The sequence below is a fragment of the Oncorhynchus masou genome, chromosome 6, assembly GCF_036934945.1.
Source record: "Oncorhynchus masou masou isolate Uvic2021 chromosome 6, UVic_Omas_1.1, whole genome shotgun sequence".
Taxonomy (NCBI): Eukaryota; Metazoa; Chordata; class Actinopteri; order Salmoniformes; family Salmonidae; genus Oncorhynchus; species Oncorhynchus masou.
In genome coordinates, this window is record NC_088217.1 from 4,870,125 (window position 1) to 4,890,169 (window position 20,045).

A 20,045-nucleotide genomic window follows, 5' to 3' on the forward strand; every position below is an offset into this window, starting at 1 on the left:
GTCTCTGAACCTGCAGGGCCGTTGCTTTAGTCTCTGAACCGGCAGGGCCGTTGCTTTAGTCTCTGAACCGGCAGGGCCGTTGCTTTAGTCTCTGAACCTGCAGGGCCGTTGCTTTAGTCTCTGAACCTGCAGGGCCGTTGCTTTAGTCTCTGAACCGGCAGGGCCGTTGCTTTAGTGTCTCTGAACCGGCAGGGCCGTTGCTTTAGTGTCTCTGAACCGGCAGGGCCGTTGCTTTAGTCTCTGAACCGGCAGGGCCGTTGCTTTAGTCTCTGAACCGGCAGGGCCGTTGCTTTAGTCTCTGAACCGGCAGGGCCGTTGCTTTAGTCTCTGAACCGGCAGGGCCGTTGCTTTAGTCTCTGAACCGGCAGGGCCGTTGCTTTAGTCTCTGAACCGGCAGGGCCGTTGCTTTAGTCTCTGAACCGGCAGGGCCGTTGCTTTAGTCTCTGAACCGGCAGGGCCGTTGCTTTAGTCTCTGAACCGGCAGGGCCGTTGCTTTAGTCTCTGAACCGGCAGGGCCGTTGCTTTAGTCTCTGAACCGGCAGGGCCGTTGCTTTAGTCTCTGAACCGGCAGGGCCGTTGCTTTAGTCTCCGAACCGGCAGGGCCGTTGCTTTAGTCTCTGAAGCATTGCTACTGTTATGCTTTGCAGCAACAACCAAAAAACACTTGACTTAAAGCTACTTTATGCCTGTGATATGTGCTTCTCCACCTCGCTACCTTCAGATGAATGCACTGACTCCAAACCTCTCTAGATAAGAGATCTGATAAATTACTCAAATATAAAAAAGTGGTCTAAGGCACTGCATCTCAGTGCTAGAGGCGTCACTACAGACCCTGGTTCGATTCCGGGGCTGTTTTTACAACCCACCATCGGGCGGCGCACAATTAGCCCAGAGTCGGGTTTTGGCCGGTGTAGGCCGTCATTGTGAACAAGATTTGTTTTTTTAACTGATGGCAGATCAGTGTTCTTCTCCACAGGGCCGTTCAAGGTGTGTGTGTGTGTGTGTGTGTGTGTATTCTCCAGTCACTCTGAATGTCTGTCTTCACTACAGTACCTGCTCCCACACACACACCTCTACCTCGCCGGTCTTTACCATTCATGTACTGTCCCAGCTCGTATATTACTACCCAGCCTGCTCGGCTGCAGCGGGCATCCTTGTTAAGAGCTCCTTCCAGTTCCTGTCCAAGACGTGAGACATCCTGTAGGGGTGACCTCCAATCAGGAGGAGACAAGTTGTCTGTCCGTCCGCTCTAAACCCATTAAGTGATTGGTTATCTGTCCCCTCCTTCTGTCTTGTTTCTGTGCGTCTGTCTGTCCCTTATCATGGTAATGGGACACATGTTGCTGCTGTGATTTGCACATTGTGGTATTTCGTCTAACAGATATGAGAGTTTATCCAGTGTTGGATTTGTTTTTCAAATTCTTTGTGGGTCTGTGTGATCTGTGGTAAAGCATTTGTTAGGAAGTACAGCTCAGTTTCCATTTTGTGGGTACATATCCTATACTGTAGCAAGGTTATGCTCACTGAGTCTCTACGATGGATTTGGAAAGTATTCAGACCGCTTGACTTTTTAAACATTTAGTTGCGTTACAGCCTTATTCTAAAAGTGATTCAATTCATGTTTTTCCTCATCAACCTACACACAATACCCCGTCATGACATCACAATACCCCGTCATGACGCCACAATACCCCGTCATGACGTCACAATACCCCGTCATGACATCACAATACCCCGTCATGACGTCACAATACCCCGTCATGACATCACAATACCCCGTCATGACATCACAATACCCCGTCATGACATCACAATACTCCGTCATGACATCACAATACCCCGTCATGACATCACAATACCCCGTCATGACAAAGTGAAAACAGGTTTTTAGACATTTTTGCACATTTATTACAAAAATAAATAAATCTGAAATACCTTTTTTTACATAAGTATTCAGACCCTTTTGCTATGAGCTCAGGTGCGTCCTGTTTCCATTGATTATCCTTGATGTTTCTGCAACTTGATTGGAGTCCACCTGTGGTAAATTCAATTTAACAGTGACCAAGTAGGCTACTGTGGCTATTTGTACATAATGTGGGCCTACCGGAGTGGCCTATTTTCAAGACCCTCGTTGTTGACTAGAAATTATCTATAACTGGGCTAATAACTCACTATCTTGCACAGAATATGAACAAACGTACCCAAGTGGCTACATGAAGCTCTTGCTTTTGAATTGGAAACCTGGTGTGCAGTCACAGGAAACGCTTTCATTCACCCGCTGTACGGTGATATAGGGTGAGAGTCTTTTCCTCGTAGCAGGGTGGAGATGACCACGTGTGGAAGACGCTTTTCCAAACACACTTTCCTGCTGGGCCCTCAGGGTCGTTTGTGCCTGTGTACATTATGGTGTGGCTCGGGGACCATCGTCGGTCAGGAGGGCTGGTGAAGTGCTGGGGGGGGGGGGGGTCTGATGGGTTGGTGGGTTCCTATCTTGTCTGTCCTGCCTGTAGTCGGGTTCTGAAGTGGGACTGTTCTTGTTGGCTTTCTCTTTGGGGATGGCCAGCTCTCTCATGAGTTGTACATTGTCTCACCTCAGTTTACTCCCCTCCTCCTCCAACTGGGCTGTTTTTCTCTCCTGTTGGGTGTTTTGTCACCACAGTCCAGCGTGCAGACCCCCTCTTCGATCCTGTAAAAGACCTGCTGAAAACGTTTGAGGTTTCCCTGCACTACTACTGTTCCAGACTTGTACTGAATGACACAGGCTGTAGCAGTGTCCTCAATGTTCAGTATTCTGACCCTCCATCCTGGGTTTAATACCCTCTCCGTCCAGTATTCTGACCCTCCATCCTGGTTTTAATACCCTCTCTTAACAGAGGTGTGGTGTGCTCTTATGGCCCTGTGCCATGCCAGGGGGGGGGTCTGTGTTGATATAGCACTGTGCCATGCCAGGGGATGGTCTGGTTAATATAGCACTGTGCCATGCCAGGGGCGGGTCTGTGTTAATATAGCACTGTACCAGGGGATGGTCTGGTTAATATAGCACTGTGCCATGCCAGGGGATGGTCTGGTTAATATAGCACTGTACCAGGGGATGGTCTGGTTAATATAGCACTGTACCAGGGGATGGTCTGGTTAATATAGCACTGTGCCAGGGGCGGGTCTGGTTAATATAACACTGTGCCAGGGGATGGTCTGGTTAATATAGCACTGTGCCAGGGGTGGGTCTGTGTTGATATAGCACTGTGCCAGGGGATGGTCTGGTTAATATAGCACTGTGCCAGGGGATGGTCTGGTTAATATAGCACTGTACCAGGGGATGGTCTGGTTAATATAGCACTGTGCCAGGGGATGGTCTGGTTAATATAGCACTGTGCCAGGGGATGGTCTGGTTAATATAGCACTGTGCCAGGGGATGGTCTGGTTAATATAGCACTGTGCCAGGGGATGGTCTGGTTAATATAGCACTGTACCAGGGGATGGTCTGGTTAATATAGCACTGTGCCAGGGGATGGTCTGGTTAATATAGCACTGTGCCAGGGGATGGTCTGGTTAATATAGCACTGTGCCAGGGGATGGTCTGGTTAATATAGCACTGTACCAGGGGATGGTCTGGTTAATATAGCACTGTGCCATGCCAGGGCCAGGTCTGTGTTAAAATAGCACTGTGCCATGCCAGGGGATGGTCTGTGTTAATATAGCTCTGTGCCAGGGGATGGTCTGGTTAATATAGCACTGTGCCAGGGGATGGTCTGGTTAATATAGCACTGTGCCAGGGGATGGTCTGGTTAATATAGCACTGTACCAGGGGATGGTCTGGTTAATATAGCACTGTGCCAGGGGATGGTCTGGTTAATATAGCACTGTGCCAGGGGATGGTCTGGTTAATATAGCACTGTGCCATGGGATGGTCTGGTTAATATAGCACTGTGCCAGGGGATGGTCTGGTTAATATAGCACTGTGCCAGGGGATGGTCTGGTTAATATAGCACTGTGCCAGGGGATGGTCTGGTTAATATAGCACTGTGCCAGGGGATGGTCTGGTTAATATAGCACTGTGCCAGGGGATGGTCTGGTTAATATAGCACTGTGCCATGGGATGGTCTGGTTAATATAGCACTGAACCAGGGGATGGTCTGGTTAATATAGCACTGTGCCATGCCAGGGGATGGTCTGGTTAATATAGCACTGTGCCAGGGGATGGTCTGGTTAATATAGCACTGTACCAGGGGATGGTCTGGTTAATATAGCACTGTGCCAGGGGATGGTCTGGTTAATATAGCACTGTACCAGGGGATGGTCTGGTTAATATAGCACTGTACCAGGGGATGGTCTGGTTAATATAGCACTGTACCAGGGGATGGTCTGGTTAATATAGCACTGTGCCAGGGGATGGTCTGGTTAATATAGCACTGTGCCAGGGGATGGTCTGGTTAATATAGCACTGTACCAGGGGATGGTCTGGTTAATATAGCACTGTGCCAGGGGATGGTCTGGTTAATATAGCACTGTACCAGGGGATGGTCTGGTTAATATAGCACTGTGCCATGGGATGGTCTGGTTAATATAGCAGGGGATGGTCTGGTTAATATAGCACTGTACCAGGGGATGGTCTGGTTAATATAGCACTGTGCCATGGGATGGTCTGGTTAATATAGCACTGTGCCATGGGATGGTCTGGTTAATATAGCACTGTGCCAGGGGATGGTCTTGTTAATATAACACTGTGTCATGCCAGGGGATGGTCTGGTTAATATAACACTGTGCCAGGGGATGGTCTGGTTAATATAGCACTGTACCAGGGGATGGTCTGGTTAATATAGCACTGTACCAGGGGATGGTCTGGTTAATATAGCACTGTACCAGGGGATGGTCTGGTTAATATAGCACTGTACCAGGGAATGGTCTGGTTAATATAACACTGTACCAGGGGATGGTCTGGTTAATATAGCACTGTACCAGGGGATGGTCTGGTTAATATAGCACTGTACCAGGGGATGGTCTGGTTAATATAGCACTGTACCAGGGGATGGTCTGGTTAATATAGCACTGTACCAGGGGATGGTCTGGTTAATATAGCACTGTGCCAGGGGATGGTCTGGTTAATATAGCACTGTGCCAGGGGATGGTCTGGTTAATATAGCACTGTGCCAGGGGATGGTCTGGTTAATATAGCACTGTGCCAGGGGATGCTCTGGTTAATATAGCACTGTGCCAGGGGATGGTCTGGTTAATATAGCACTGTGCCAGGGGATGGTCTGGTTAATATAGCACTGTACCAGGGGATGGTCTGGTTAATATAGCACTGTGCCAGGGGATGGTCTGGTTAATATAGCACTGTGCCAGGGGATGGTCTGGTTAATATAGCACTGTGCCAGGGGATGGTCTGGTTAATATAGCACTGTACCAGGGGATGGTCTGGTTAATATAGCACTGTGCCATGCCAGGGCCAGGTCTGTGTTAAAATAGCACTGTGCCAGGGGATGGTCTGGTTAATATAGCACTGTACCATGCCAGGGGATGGTCTGTGTTAATATAGCTCTGTGCCAGGGGATGGTCTGGTTAATATAGCACTGTGCCAGGGGATGGTCTGGTTAATATAGCACTGTGCCAGGGGATGGTCTGGTTAATATAGCACTGTACCAGGGGATGGTCTGGTTAATATAGCACTGTGCCAGGGGATGGTCTGGTTAATATAGCACTGTGCCATGGGATGGTCTGGTTAATATAGCACTGTGCCAGGGGATGGTCTGGTTAATATAGCACTGTGCCAGGGGATGGTCTGGTTAATATAGCACTGTGCCATGCCAGGGGATGGTCTGGTTAATATAGCACTGTACCAGGGGATGGTCTGGTTAATATAGCACTGTGCCATGCCAGGGGATGGTCTGGTTAATATAGCACTGTACCAGGGGATGGTCTGGTTAATATAGCACTGTGCCAGGGGATGGTCTGGTTAATATAGCACTGTACCAGGGGCGGGTCTGGTTAATATAGCACTGTACCAGGGGATGGTCTGGTTAATATAGCACTGTACCAGTGGATGGTCTGGTTAATATAGCACTGTGCCAGGGGATGGTCTGGTTAATATAGCACTGTGCCAGGGGATGGTCTGGTTAATATAGCACTGTACCATGCCAGGGGATGGTCTGGTTAATATAGCACTGTGCCAGGGGATGGTCTGGTTAATATAACACTGTGCCAGGGGATGGTCTGGTTAATATAGCACTGTACCAGTGGATGGTCTGGTTAATATAGCACTGTGCCAGGGGATGGTCTAGTTAATATAGCACTGTACCAGGGGATGGTCTGGTTAATATAGCACTGTACCAGGGGATGGTCTGGTTAATATAGCACTGTGCCAGGGGATGGTCTGGTTAATATAGCACTGTGCCAGGGGATGGTCTGGTTAATATAGCACTGTGCCAGGGGATGGTCTGGTTAATATAGCACTGTGCCAGGGGATGGTCTGGTTAATATAGCACTGTACCAGGGGATGGTCTGGTTAATATAGCACTGTGCCAGGGGATGGTCTGGTTAATATAGCACTGTGCCAGGGGATGGTCTGGTTAATATAGCACTGTACCAGGGGATGGTCTGGTTAATATAGCACTGTACCAGGGGATGGTCTGGTTAATATAACACTGTACCAGGGGATGGTCTGGTTAATATAGCACTGTGCCAGGGGATGGTCTGGTTAATATAGCACTGTACCAGGGGATGGTCTGGTTAATATAGCACTGTGCCAGGGGATGGTCTGGTTAATATAGCACTGTGCCAGGGGATGGTCTGGTTAATATAACACTGTGCCATGCCAGGGGCGGGTCTGTGTTGATATAGCACTGTGCCAGGGAATGGTCTGGTTAATATAGCACTGTACCAGGGGATGGTCTGGTTAATATAGCACTGTGCCAGGGAATGGTCTGGTTAATATAGCACTGTACCAGGGGATGGTCTGGTTAATATAGCACTGTACCAGGGGATGGTCTGGTTAATATAGCACTGTGCCATGCCAGGGGATGGTCTGGTTAATATAACACTGTGCCAGGGGATGGTCTGGTTAATATAGCACTGTACCATGCCAGGGGATGGTCTGGTTAATATAACACTGTGCCAGGGGATGGTCTGGTTAATATAGCACTGTACCATGCCAGGGGATGGTCTGGTTAATATAACACTGTACCAGGGGATGGTCTGGTTAATATAGCACTGTACCAGGGGATGGTCTGGTTAATATAGCACTGTACCAGGGGATGGTCTGGTTAATATAGCACTGTACCAGGGGATGGTCTGGTTAATATAACACTGTACCAGGGGATGGTCTGGTTAATATAGCACTGTACCAGGGGATGGTCTGGTTAATATAGCACTGTGCCAGGGGATGGTCTGGTTAATATAGCACTGTGCCAGGGGATGGTCTGGTTAATATAGCACTGTGTCAGGGGATGGTCTGGTTAATATAGCACTGTGTCAGGGGATGGTCTGGTTAATATAGCACTGTACCAGGGGATGGTCTGGTTAATATAGCACTGTACCAGGGGATGGTCTGGTTAATATAGCACTGTGCCAGGGGATGGTCTGGTTAATATAGCACTGTGTCAGGGGATGGTCTGGTTAATATAGCACTGTGTCAGGGGATGGTCTGGTTAATATAGCACTGTACCAGGGGATGGTCTGGTTAATATAGCACTGTGCCAGGGGATGGTCTGGTTAATATAGCACTGTACCAGGGGATGGTCTGGTTAATATAGCACTGTGCCAGGGGATGGTCTGGTTAATATAGCACTGTACCAGGGGATGGTCTGGTTAATATAGCACTGTGCCAGGGGATGGTCTGGTTAATATAGCACTGTACCAGGGGATGGTCTGGTTAATATAGCACTGTACCAGGGGATGGTCTGGTTAATATAGCACTGTGCCATGGGGATGGTCTGGTTAATATAGCACTGTGCCAGGGGATGGTCTGGTTAATATAGCACTGTACCAGGGGATGGTCTGGTTAATATAGCACTGTGCCAGGGGATGGTCTGGTTAATATAGCACTGTGCCATGGGGATGGTCTGGTTAATATAGCACTGTACCAGGGGATGGTCTGGTTAATATAGCACTGTGCCAGGGGATGGTCTGGTTAATATAGCACTGTGCCATGCCAGGGGCGGGTCTGTGTTGATATAGCACTGTGCCAGGGAATGGTCTGGTTAATATAGCACTGTACCAGGGGATGGTCTGGTTAATATAGCACTGTGCCAGGGGATGGTCTGGTTAATATAGCACTGTACCAGGGGATGGTCTGGTTAATATAGCACTGTGCCAGGGGATGGTCTGGTTAATATAGCACTGTACCAGGGGATGGTCTGGTTAATATAGCACTGTACCAGGGGATGGTCTGGTTAATATAGCACTGTGCCATGGGGATGGTCTGGTTAATATAGCACTGTGCCAGGGGATGGTCTGGTTAATATAGCACTGTACCAGGGGATGGTCTGGTTAATATAGCACTGTGCCAGGGGATGGTCTGGTTAATATAGCACTGTGCCATGGGGATGGTCTGGTTAATATAGCACTGTACCAGGGGATGGTCTGGTTAATATAGCACTGTGCCATGTCAGGGGATGGTCTGGTTAATATAGCACTGTGTCATGCCAGGGGCTGGTCTGGTTAATATAGCACTGTACCAGGGGATGGTCTGGTTAATATAGCACTGTACCAGGGGATGGTCTGGTTAATATAGCACTGTACCAGGGGATGGTCTTGTTAATATAACACTGTGCCAGGGGATGGTCTGGTTAATATAGCACTGTGCCAGGGGATGGTCTGGTTAATATAGCACTGTACCAGGGGATGGTCTGGTTAATATAGCACTGTACCAGGGGATGGTCTGGTTAATATAGCACTGTGCCAGGGGATGGTCTGGTTAATATAGCACTAACAGGGGATGGTCTGGTTAATATAGCACTGTGCCAGGGGATGGTCTGGTTAATATAGCACTAACAGGGGATGGTCTGGTTAATATAGCACTAACAGGGGCGGGTCTGTGTGGAAGGTGAGGTCGCTGTACCATGCCAGGGGCGGGTCTGGTTAATATAGCACTAACAGTGGCGGGTCTGTGTGGAAGGTGAGGTCGCTGTACCATGCCAGGGGCGGGTCTGGTTAATATAGCACTAACAGGGGCGGGTCTGTGTGGAAGGTGAGGTCGCTGTACCATGCCAGGGGCGGGTCTGTGTGGAAGGTGAGGTCGCTGACGTTCCCATTTCTTGTAACAGTCAGTAAATAGTGTCGCTGGATTATCCCTTTTAGGGGAGTTTCTCTTTTGTGGGTTTTTACTGTTGTTTTCCTGCTGGTTGTTGTTTTCCTGCTGGTTGTTGTTTTCCTGCTGGTTGTTGTTTTCCTGCAGGTTGTTGTTGTTTTCCTGCTGGTGGTTGTTTTCCTGCTGGTTGTTGTTTTCCTGCTGGTTGTTGTTTTCCTGCTGGTTGTTGTTTTCCTGCTGGTTGTTGTTTTCCTGCTGGTTGTTGTTTTCCTGCTGGTTGTTGTTTTCCTGCTGGTTGTTGTTTTCCTGCTGGTGGTTGTTTTCCTGCTGGTGGTTGTTTTCCTGCTGGTGGTTGTTTTCATGCTGGTTGTTGTTTTCCTGCTGGTGGTTGTTGTTTTTCTGCTGGTGGTTGTTGTTTTCCTGCTGGTTGTTGTTTTCCTGCAGGTTGTTTTTTTTCTGCTTGTTGTTTTTTTTCTGCTGGTTGTTGTTTTTTCTCTGCTGGTTGTTGTTGTTTTTTCTGCTGGTTGTTGTTGTTTTTTCTGCTGGTTGTTGTTGTTTTTTCTGCTGGTTGTTGTTGTTTTTTCTGCTGGTTGTTGTTGTTTTTTCTGCTGGTTGTTGTTTTTTTTTCTGCTGGTGGTTGTCGTTTTTTCTGCTGGTGGTTGTCGTTTTTCTGCTGGTGGTTGTCGTTTTTCTGCTGGTGGTTGTTGTTTTTTCTGCTGGTTGTTGTTGTTTTTTCTGCTGGTTGTTGTTGTTTTTTCTGCTGGTTGTTGTTGTTTTTTCTGCTGGTTGTTGTTGTTTTTTTGCTGGTGGTTGTTGTTTTTTCTGCTGGTGGTTGTCGTTTTTCTGCTGGTGGTTGTTGTTTTTCTTGACGGTCTTTGGAAGTACGAATCCTTTCCAGGTATTTAAAGTTTAAATTCAAGGATGTTTGAAGTTTCGATTTGGATTGAAGGTTCTGTTGTAAAGGTCTCCTGAGTCTATGTGGGGGAGAGACAAAAAAATCCAGGTTCTAATTCTAGATTTCTGGGAAAAATTTCAGGAGCTGCGGAGGGAAGCCTTGTTAAGAGCTCCTTCCTGTTCCTGTCCAAGAAGTGAGACATCCTGTAGAGGTGACCTCCAATCAGGAGGAGACTGTCTGTCCGCCCGCTGTAAACCCATTAAATCATTTTTTATTTTATTAGGACCCCTATTAGCTATTGCGAAAGCAGCAACTACTCTTCCTGGGGTCCACACAAAACATGACATAATACAGAACATTTAATAGACAAGAACAGCTCAAGGACAGAGCTACATAAGTTAAACAAAACAAAATAACGGCACACGTAGCCTACATATAAATACACACAATATCTAGGTCGAGTAGGGGAGAGGCGTTGTGCCCCGAGGTGTTGCTGTATCTGTTTGCTGTTCATTTGAGCAATATGAGATGGGAGTTCCATGCAATCGGGGCTTTTTTTATAATACTGTATGTACACTTTCTTGAATTTGTTCTGGCTTTGGGGACTGTGAAAAGACCCCTGTTGTCTGGTGGGGTGTGTGTGTGTGTGGGTGTGTGTGTGTGTGTGTCAGAGCTGTGTGTAAGTTGACTATGCAAACAATTTGGAATTCTTATAGAAAATGTTTTTGATGCAGTCAATCTCTCAACTCGTCGCCAAGAGAGACCGGCGTAGTATTTACATCAACCATTTGGTTATTATTTACACTACCAGAGATTACTACATGATACATGCCTTTTGATTTATTTAACACTTTTTAGGGGGGTTACTACATGATTCATGATTTATTTAACACTTTTTGGGGGGGTTACTACATGCTTTATGATTTATTTAACACTTTTTGGGGAGGTTACTACATGATTCCATATGTGTTATTTCATGGTTTTGATATCTTCACTATTATTCTACTATGTAGAACAAAGTTCAAATAAATAAAAAAATCCTGTAATGAGTAGGTGTGTCCCAACTTTTGACTGGTACTGCTCCACAAACTATTATGTTAGGTCACCACCAACTCCCAGAAAACCCAGCCATTTTTCCAGCCAAAGGGACGAGTTACAAAAAACACAAATGGAGATAAAATGACTCACTAATCTTTGATGATCTTCATCAGATGACACTCATAGGACTTCATGTTACACAATATATGTATATTTTGTGTGTACATTTTGTTCGATAAAGTGCATATTTTTATCCAAAAATCTAATTTTACATTGGCGTGTTATGTTCAGTAGTTCCAAAACATGTGGTGATTTTGCAGAGAGCCACATCAATTCACAGAAATACTCATAATAAACATTGATAAAAGATACAACTATTATACATGGAACTTTAGATAAACTTCTCCTTAATGCAACAACCGCTGTGTCAGATTTCAAAAAAACTTTACGGAAAAAGCATACCATGCAATAATCTGAGTACGGCGCTCAGAGCCCAAACCAGCCAGAGAAATATCCGGCATGTTTGGGTAGTCAACATTATCAGAAATAACATTATAGGCCTCCCGGGTGGCGCAGTGGTTAAGGACGCACAATTGGCCTAGCGTCGTCCGGGTTAGGGAGGGCTTGGTCGGTAGGGAAATCCTTGTCTCATCGCCCACCAGCGACTCCTGTGGCGGGCCAAGGTTGCCAGGTGCACGATGTGCACTACAAGATAGTAGCTACTAAAACAATTGGATACCACGAAATTGGGGAGAAAAAGGGGTAAAATTAATCAAAAAACTAAATAAATAGCATTCTAAATATTCACTTACCTTTGATGATCTTCATCAGAATGCACTCCCAGGAATCCCAGTTCCACAATAAATGTTTGATTTGTTCGATAATGTCCATTTATGTCCAAATAGCTACTTTTGTTAACGCAATTAGTAAACAAATCAAAACTCACGAAACGCGTTCACTAGGAGCAGACGAAATGTCAAAAGGTTCCGTTACAGTCCGTACAAACATGTCATACGATGTATAGAATCGATCTTTAGGATGTGTTTAACATAAATCTTCAATAGGGTTCCAACCGGAGAATTCCTTTGTCTGTAGAAAAGCAATGGAGCTACCTCTCATGTGAATGCGTGTGACCAGCTTGTGGCACTCTGCCAGACCACTGACTCAAAGAGCCCTTATGAGCCCCTCCTTTACAGTAGAAGCATCAAACACGTTTCTAAAGACTGTTGACATCTAACGGAAGCATCTGTATCTTCAATAGGGCCTGAGTTGAAAAACGACCAACCTCAGATTTCCCACTTCCTGGTTGGATTTTTTCTCAGGTTTTTGCCTGCCATATGAGTTCTGTTATACTCACAGACATCATTCAAACAGTTTTAGAAACTTCAGAGTGTTTTCCATCCAATACTACTAATGATATGCATATTCTAGCTTTTATGGCTGAGTAGCAGCAGGTTTACTCTGGACACCTTATTCATCCAAGCTACTCAATACTGCCCCCCAGTCACCAAGAAGTTAAGGAATGATTTGTACCAAATACAATGCTCTTAGTTTTAGAGATTTTCAGGGCCAGTGTATTACTGGCCACCCATTCGAAAACAGACTGCAACTCTTTGTTAAGGGTTTCAGTGAACTCATTATCTGTGGTTGCTGATGCGTATGTGGTTGAATCATCAGCATACATGGACACACAGGCTTTGTTTAATGCCAGTGGCAGGTCATTAGTAAAAATAGAAAAGAGTAGAGGGCCTAGAGAGCTGCCCTGCGGTACACCACACTGTACATGTTTAACATTAGAGAAGCTTCCATTAAAGTAACCCTTTGAGTTCTATTGGATAGATCACTCTGAATCCACGATATGACAGAGGTTAAAAACCAATAAAATATTTACTTTTTTTCTAACAGGTTATGGTAAATAATATCAAAGGCTGCACTGAAATCTAACAGTACATCTCCTACAATCTTCTTATCAAATTCAATGATCAATTTCTTTCAAACTATCATCAGTCATTTGTGTCAGTGCAGTACATGTTGAGTGCCCTTCTCTATAAAAGCATGCTGAAAGTCTGTTGTTAATTTGTTTACAGAGAAGAAAAAAACAGTTTGCTAAGAGCTGGCAACAAGCTGATAGGTCTGCTGTTAGAACCATTAAAGGATGCTGTACCACTCATGGGTAGTGGAAGGCTTTGGCTTCCCTCCAGGCCTGAGGACAAATACTTTCCTCTAGGCTCAGATGAAAGATATGACAGATAGGAGTGGCTATAGAGTCAGCTACCATCCTCAGTAGGAGTGGCTATAGAGTCAGCTACCATCCTCAGTAGGAGTGGCTATAGAGTCAGCTACCATCCTCAGTAGGAGTGGCTATAGAGTCAGCTACCATCCTCAGTAGGAGTGGCTATAGAGTCAGCTACCATCCTCAGTAGGAGTGGCTATAGAGTCAGCTACCATCCTCAGTAGGAGTGGCTATAGAGTCAGCTACCATCCTCAGTAGGAGTGGCTATAGAGTCAGTAGGAGTGGCTATAGAGTCAGCTACCATCCTCAGTAGGAGTGGCTATAGAGTCAGCTACCATCCTCAGTAGGAGTGGCCATAGAGTCAGCTACCATCCTCAGTAGGAGTGGCTATAGAGTCAGCTACCATCCTCAGTAGGAGTGGTTATAGAGTCAGCTACCATCCTCAGTAGGAGTGGCTATAGAGTCAGCTACCATCCTCAGTAGGAGTGGCTATAGAGTCAGCCACCATCCTCAGTAGGAGTGGCTATAGAGTCAGCTACCATCCTCAGTAGGAGTGGCTATAGAGTCAGCTACCATCCTCAGTAGGAGTGGCTATAGAGTCAGCTACCATCCTCAGTAGGAGTGGCTATAGAGTCAGTAGGAGTGGCCATAGAGTCAGCTACCATCCTCAGTAGGAGTGGCTATAGAGTCAGCTACCATCCTCAGTAGGAGTGGCTATAGAGTCAGCTACCATCCTCAGTAGGAGTGGCTATAGAGTCAGATACCATCCTCAGTAGGAGTGGCTATAGAGTCAGTAGGAGTGGCTATAGAGTCAGCTAACATCCTCAGTAGGAGTGGCCATAGAGTCAGCTACCATCCTCAGTAGGAGTGGCCATAGAGTCAGCCACCATCCTCAGTAGGAGTGGCTATAGAGTCAGCCACCATCCTCAGTAGGAGTGGCTATAGAGTCAGCTACCATCCTCAGTAGGAGTGGCTATAGAGTCAGCCACCATCCTCAGTAGGAGTGGCTATAGAGTCAGATACCATCCTCAGTAGGAGTGGCTATAGAGTCAGCCACCATCCTCAGTAGGAGTGGCCATAGAGTCAGCTACCATCCTCAGTAGGACTGGCTATAGAGTCAGCTACCATCCTCAGTAGGAGTGGCTATAGAGTCAGTAGGAGTGGCTATAGAGTCAGATACCATCCTCAGTAGGAGTGGCTATAGAGTCAGCTACCATCCTCAGTAGGAGTGGCTATAGAGTCAGTAGGAGTGGCTATAGAGTCAGATACCATCCTCAGTAGGAGTGGCTATAGAGTCAGCTACCATCCTCAGTAGGAGTGGCTATAGAGTCAGTAGGAGTGGCCATAGAGTCAGCTACCATCCTCAGTAGGAGTGGCTATAGAGTCAGCTACCATCCTCAGTAGGAGTGGCTATAGAGTCAGTAGGAGTGGCTATAGAGTCAGCTACCATCCTCAGTAGGAGTGGCTATAGAGTCAGCTACCATCCTCAGTAGGAGTGGCTATAGAGTCAGCTACCATCCTCAGTAGGAGTGGCTATAGAGTCAGCCACCATCCTCAGTAGGAGTGGCTATAGAGTCAGTAGGAGTGGCTATAGAGTCAGCTAACATCCTCAGTAGGAGTGGCTATAGAGTCAGCTACCATCCTCAGTAGGAGTGGCTATAGAGTCAGTAGGAGTGGCTATAGTCAGCCACCATCCTCAGTAGGAGTGGCTATAGAGTCAGTAGGAGTGGCTATAGAGTCAGTAGGAGTGGCTATAGAGTCAGTAGGAGTGGCTATAGAGTCAGTAGGAGTGGCTATAGAGTCAGTAGGAGTGGCTATAGAGTCAGTAGGAGTGGCTATAGAGTCAGTGGGAGTGGCTATAGAGTCAGTAGGAGTGGCTATAGAGTCAGTAGGAGTGGCTATAGAGTCAGTAGGAGTGGCTATAGAGTCAGTAGGAGTGGCTATAGAGTCAGTAGGAGTGGCTATAGAGTCAGTAGGAGTGGCTATAGAGTCAGTAGGAGTGGCTATAGAGACAATAGGAGTGACTATAGAGACAGTAGGAGTGGCTATAGAGTCAGTAGGAGTGGCTATAGAGTCAGTAGGAGTGGCTATAGAGTCAGTAGGAGTGGCCATAGAGTCAGTAGGAGTGGATATAGAGACAATAGGAGTGACTATAGAGACAGTAGGAGTGGCCATAGAGTCAGTCACCATCCTCAGTAGCTTTCCATCTAAGTTGTTATTGACAGGTTTGTCATTATTGATCGATAACGATCATTTTTCCACCTCTCCCACATTTGACTTTACAAATGTCAAACTTACAATGCTCTTCTTTCATTATTATTTTTTTTAAATGCCTGAATACGGGCGGCAGGTAGCCTAGCGGTTAGAGTGTAGAGGCGGCAGGGTAGCCTAGTGGTTAGAGTGTAGAGGCGGCAGGGTCGCCTAGTGGTTAGAGTGTAGAGGCGGCAGGGTAGCCTAGTGGTTAGAGTGTAGAGGCGGCAGGGTAGCCTAGCGGTTAGAGCATTGGACTAGTAACCGAAAGGTTGCAAGATCGAATCCCCGAGCTGACAGGGTCTGTCATTCTGCCCCTAAACAAGGCAGTTAACCCACTGTTCCTAGGCCATCATTGAAAATAAGAATTTTTTCTTAACTGACTTGCCTAGTTAAATAAAGGTAAAAAATAAAAAAACGACATCTCACTGTTTCGTTGTGATCACAGCAATGATCTAGATTGTTCCCGGGCTTGTGACTCTCTCTGGTCCCAGCTACAAGGGCTAACTAACCGTGTGGCGGTTCAAGCCCTCAAGGAAATCCCGCTAGCTCGATAAGGCAGCGAACAATGGGGTGCTAGACTGGCTGCTACACCAATCAGCTCATCAAGACCCTTGGTCGGCAGGATCCCTGGTCTGTAGCGGTCTGATACCAACTGGATCAAAATGTAGCTAGCTAGTAACCACACTCGTTTTTTTTTTTTTTCAATAGAATCCATATTCAGAGACTTTCAAAACAACCAACTGAGCTCAACGCGCGTTCGTGATTGGATATCTGTCCCCTTTTCCTCTTTGTCTTGTTCCTCCGACATGAGCAGTTCCCCAAGTTACCTCACACGCGTCATCATGCACATCAGGGTTGGGATACATTTACATTTAAGTCATTTAGCAGACGCTCCTATCCAGAGCGACTTACAAATTGGTGAATTCACCTTCTGACATCCAGTGGAACAGCCACTTTACAATAGTGCATCTAAATCATTTAAGGGGGGGGGGTGAGAAGGATTACTTTATCCTATCCTAGGTATTCCTTGAAGAGGTGGGGTTTCAGGTGTCTCCGGAAGGTGGTGATTGACTCCGCTGTCCTGGCGTCGTGAGGGAGTTTGTTCAGCTCCAACTGAATATCAGTCCGGTTATGGAGTTTTTAATAGAGAAGTTTGATATCCAAGACAACCGATGTACACACACCGATATACCCACTGTCTTCTACCTGTTCCCAGTCTAACGTGTGTGTGTGTGTGTGTGTGAGTGACAGGGAGTCGTTGATTGACAAGCGTATAGAAAGTGCAGTGTGTCAGATGCAGTCTGTCATTGAGCTTGGACGAGTCATCAGAGACCGCAGGACTCTGCCCGTTAAGGTGAGAGAACGTCAACTGTGTGTTTTTTTTTTCTTCTCTCAGCTAGCATTTGTTGTTGTCATGTATAGCACTACGTGTGTGTGATTGTTGTCGTTATTGTTGTTGTTTGTAGTACTCCCTGAAGGTGGTAGTATGTATGTGTTATGTCTAGTACACTAATGGTGGTTGTTGTTGTTGTGTACTAATGGTTGTTGTTATTATGTTGTAGTACCCCATGAAGTGTCTGTTGTTGTGTACTAACGGTTGTTGTTGTTGTGTACTAACAGTGGTTGTTGTGTACTAACAGTGGTTGTTGTGTACTAACAGTGGTTGTTGTGTACTAACGGTGGTTGTTGTGTACTAACGGTTGTTGTTGTGTACTAACGGTTGTTGTTGTGTACTAACGGTTGTTGTTGTGTACTAACGGTTGTTGTTGTGTACTAACGGTTGTTGTTGTGTACTAACAGTTGTTGTTGTTGTGTACTAACGGTTGTTGTTGTTGTGTACTAACGGTTGTTGTTGTGTACTATCGGTTGTTGTTGTTGTTGTGTACTAACAGTTGTTGTTGTGTACTAACAGTGGTTGTTGTGTACTAACAGTTGTTGTTGTGTACTAATGGTTGTTGTTGTTGTTGTGTACTAATGGTTGTTGTTGTTGTTGTGTACTAACGGTTGTTGTTGTTGTGTACTAACGGTTGTTGTTGTTGTGTACTAACGGTTGTTGTTGTTGTGTACTAACGGTTGTTGTTGTTGTGTACTAACGGTTGTTGTTGTTGTGTACTAACGGTTGTTGTTGTTGTGTACTAACGGTTGTTGTTGTTGTGTACTAACGGTTGTTGTTGTTGTGTACTAACGGTTGTTGTTGTTGTGTACTAACGGTTGTTGTTGTTGTTGTGTACTAACAGTTGTTGTTGTTGTTGTGTACTAACAGTTGTTGTTGTTGTTGTGTACTAACAGTTGTTGTTGTTGTGTACTAACAGTTGTTGTTGTTGTGTACTAACAGTTGTTGTTGTTGTGTACTAACAGTTGTTGTTGTTGTGTACTAACGGTTGTTGTTGTTGTGTACTAACGGTTGTTGTTGTTGTGTACTAACGGTTGTTGTTGTTGTTGTTGTTGTTGTTGTGTACTAACGGTTGTTGTTGTGTGCTAACGGTTGTTGTTGTGTGCTAACGGTTGTTGTTGTTGTGTAGTATCCCTTAAAGGAGGTGGTAGTGATCCACCAAGATCCAGAAGCTCTGAGAGACATCACCTCCCTGCAGAAATACATCCTGGAGGTAAGAGACATACACAAACACATATAAATACATCCTGGAGGTAAGAGATATACACAAACACATATATTGACTAATTCGCTCACCGGTCAGTTAATTGGTACACTCATCTAGTACCAGGTTGGACCCCCCCCCCCCCTGCATCCACAACAACCTGAATTCTACAAGGTGTCGGAAACGTTCCACAGGGATGTGTGTCCATGCTGATGCGATGACATCACACAGTTGCAGCAGATTGGACGGTGGTACATGCATGCTGCTAACAGCCCGTTCCATCTCATCCCATTGTGCTCTATGGGGTTGAGGTCTGGAGGACTGACCAGGACACTCTAGTAAACTGAACCCGCTGTCATGTTCCAGGCCATGTTTTTCCACTCCTCTATTGTCCAGTGTTGGTGCTCGACTGCCGGTGACTGGATGTGTTTTGTTTGTGGCACCATTCTCTGTAAACACGAGAGACTGTTGTGTGTGTGAAAAGCCCAGGAGGAAGGCCGCTTCTGAGATACTGGATCTGGCGTGCCGACGATCATACCACGCTCTCGAAAGTCGCTTCGGTCACTCGTTTTTCTCATTTCATTTATTTTTTATTTAACCTTTATTTAACTAGACAAGTCAGTTAAGAACCAATGATTATTTACAGTGACGGCCTACCAGAAGGCAAAAGGCCTCCTGCGGGGGCTGGGATTAAAATAAATAAATACAATATAAATATAGGACAAAACACACATCACAAGAAGAGAGACAACACAACACTACATAAAGAGAGACATAAGACAACAACACAGCATGGTAGCGACACATGGCAGCAGCACAACATTACACCTGCTCAGTCAAGGGTTTTTCTTTATTTTTACTATTTTCTATAGAAGATAGCCCTATTTGGCTGTCTTCTGTATACCAGCCCTACCTTGTCACAACTGATCGGCTCAAACGTGTTAAGAAGGAAAGAAATTCCACAAATTAACTTTTAAAAAGGCACACCAGTTAATGGAAATGCATTCCAGGTGACTACCTCATGAAGCTGGTTGAGAGAATGCCAAGAGTGTGAAAAACTCTCATCAAGGCAAAAGGTGGCTACTTTAAAGAATCTAAAATATATTTTTGATTTGTTTAACACTTTTTTTTTTGGTTACTACATGATTCCATACGTGTTATTTCATAGTGTTGATGTCTTCACTATTATTCTACAATGGAGAAAATGGTCAAATATAAAGATCTTTTGACTGGTACTATATCCTGTAGCACAACAACCCATTCTGCTAAGGCGGTGAAGTGAATTAAACTGTTGACGGATGAAATGCAGAGGAATTCAGCAATGGGATAAACGACTCCTATAATGTTATGATGTTACTGTAGATAATGAATTGGTCTTTTATAAGGCTGAGCCCAGAATAAAGTTCTGTTTAATGTCAAGTACAATATCAAGTCTATCTAGGATTAGACACAGTACAATATCAAGTCTATCTAGGATTAGACACAGTACAATATCTAGTCTATCTAGTATTAGACACAGTACAATATATAGTATTAGACACAGTACAATATCAAGTATATCTAGGATTAGACACAGTACAATATCTAGTCTTAGACACAGTACAATATCTAGTATTAGACACAGTACAATATCAAGTCTATCTAGGATTAGACACAGTACAATATCTAGTATTAGACACAGTACAATATCTAGTATTAGACACAGTACAATATCTAGTATTAGACACAGTACAATATCTAGTATTAGACACAGTACAATATATAGTATTAGACACAGTACAATAT

The 20,045-nt window shown here is 45.4% G+C and overlaps 1 protein-coding gene across 2 annotated transcripts in view; it reads left to right on the forward strand.

Moving 5' to 3' along the window:
• iars1 (isoleucyl-tRNA synthetase 1) overlaps window positions 1-20,045 on the forward strand; it is a 166,846-nt gene that overhangs the window by 100,592 nt on the left and 46,209 nt on the right. For both annotated transcript variants that reach the window (XM_064967436.1, XM_064967435.1), the window contains exons 24-25: window positions 16,915-17,017; window positions 18,186-18,269. In XM_064967436.1, coding sequence (XP_064823508.1) covers window positions 16,915-17,017; window positions 18,186-18,269 — 187 coding nt within the window. The remainder of the gene's footprint in view (window positions 1-16,914; window positions 17,018-18,185; window positions 18,270-20,045) is intronic.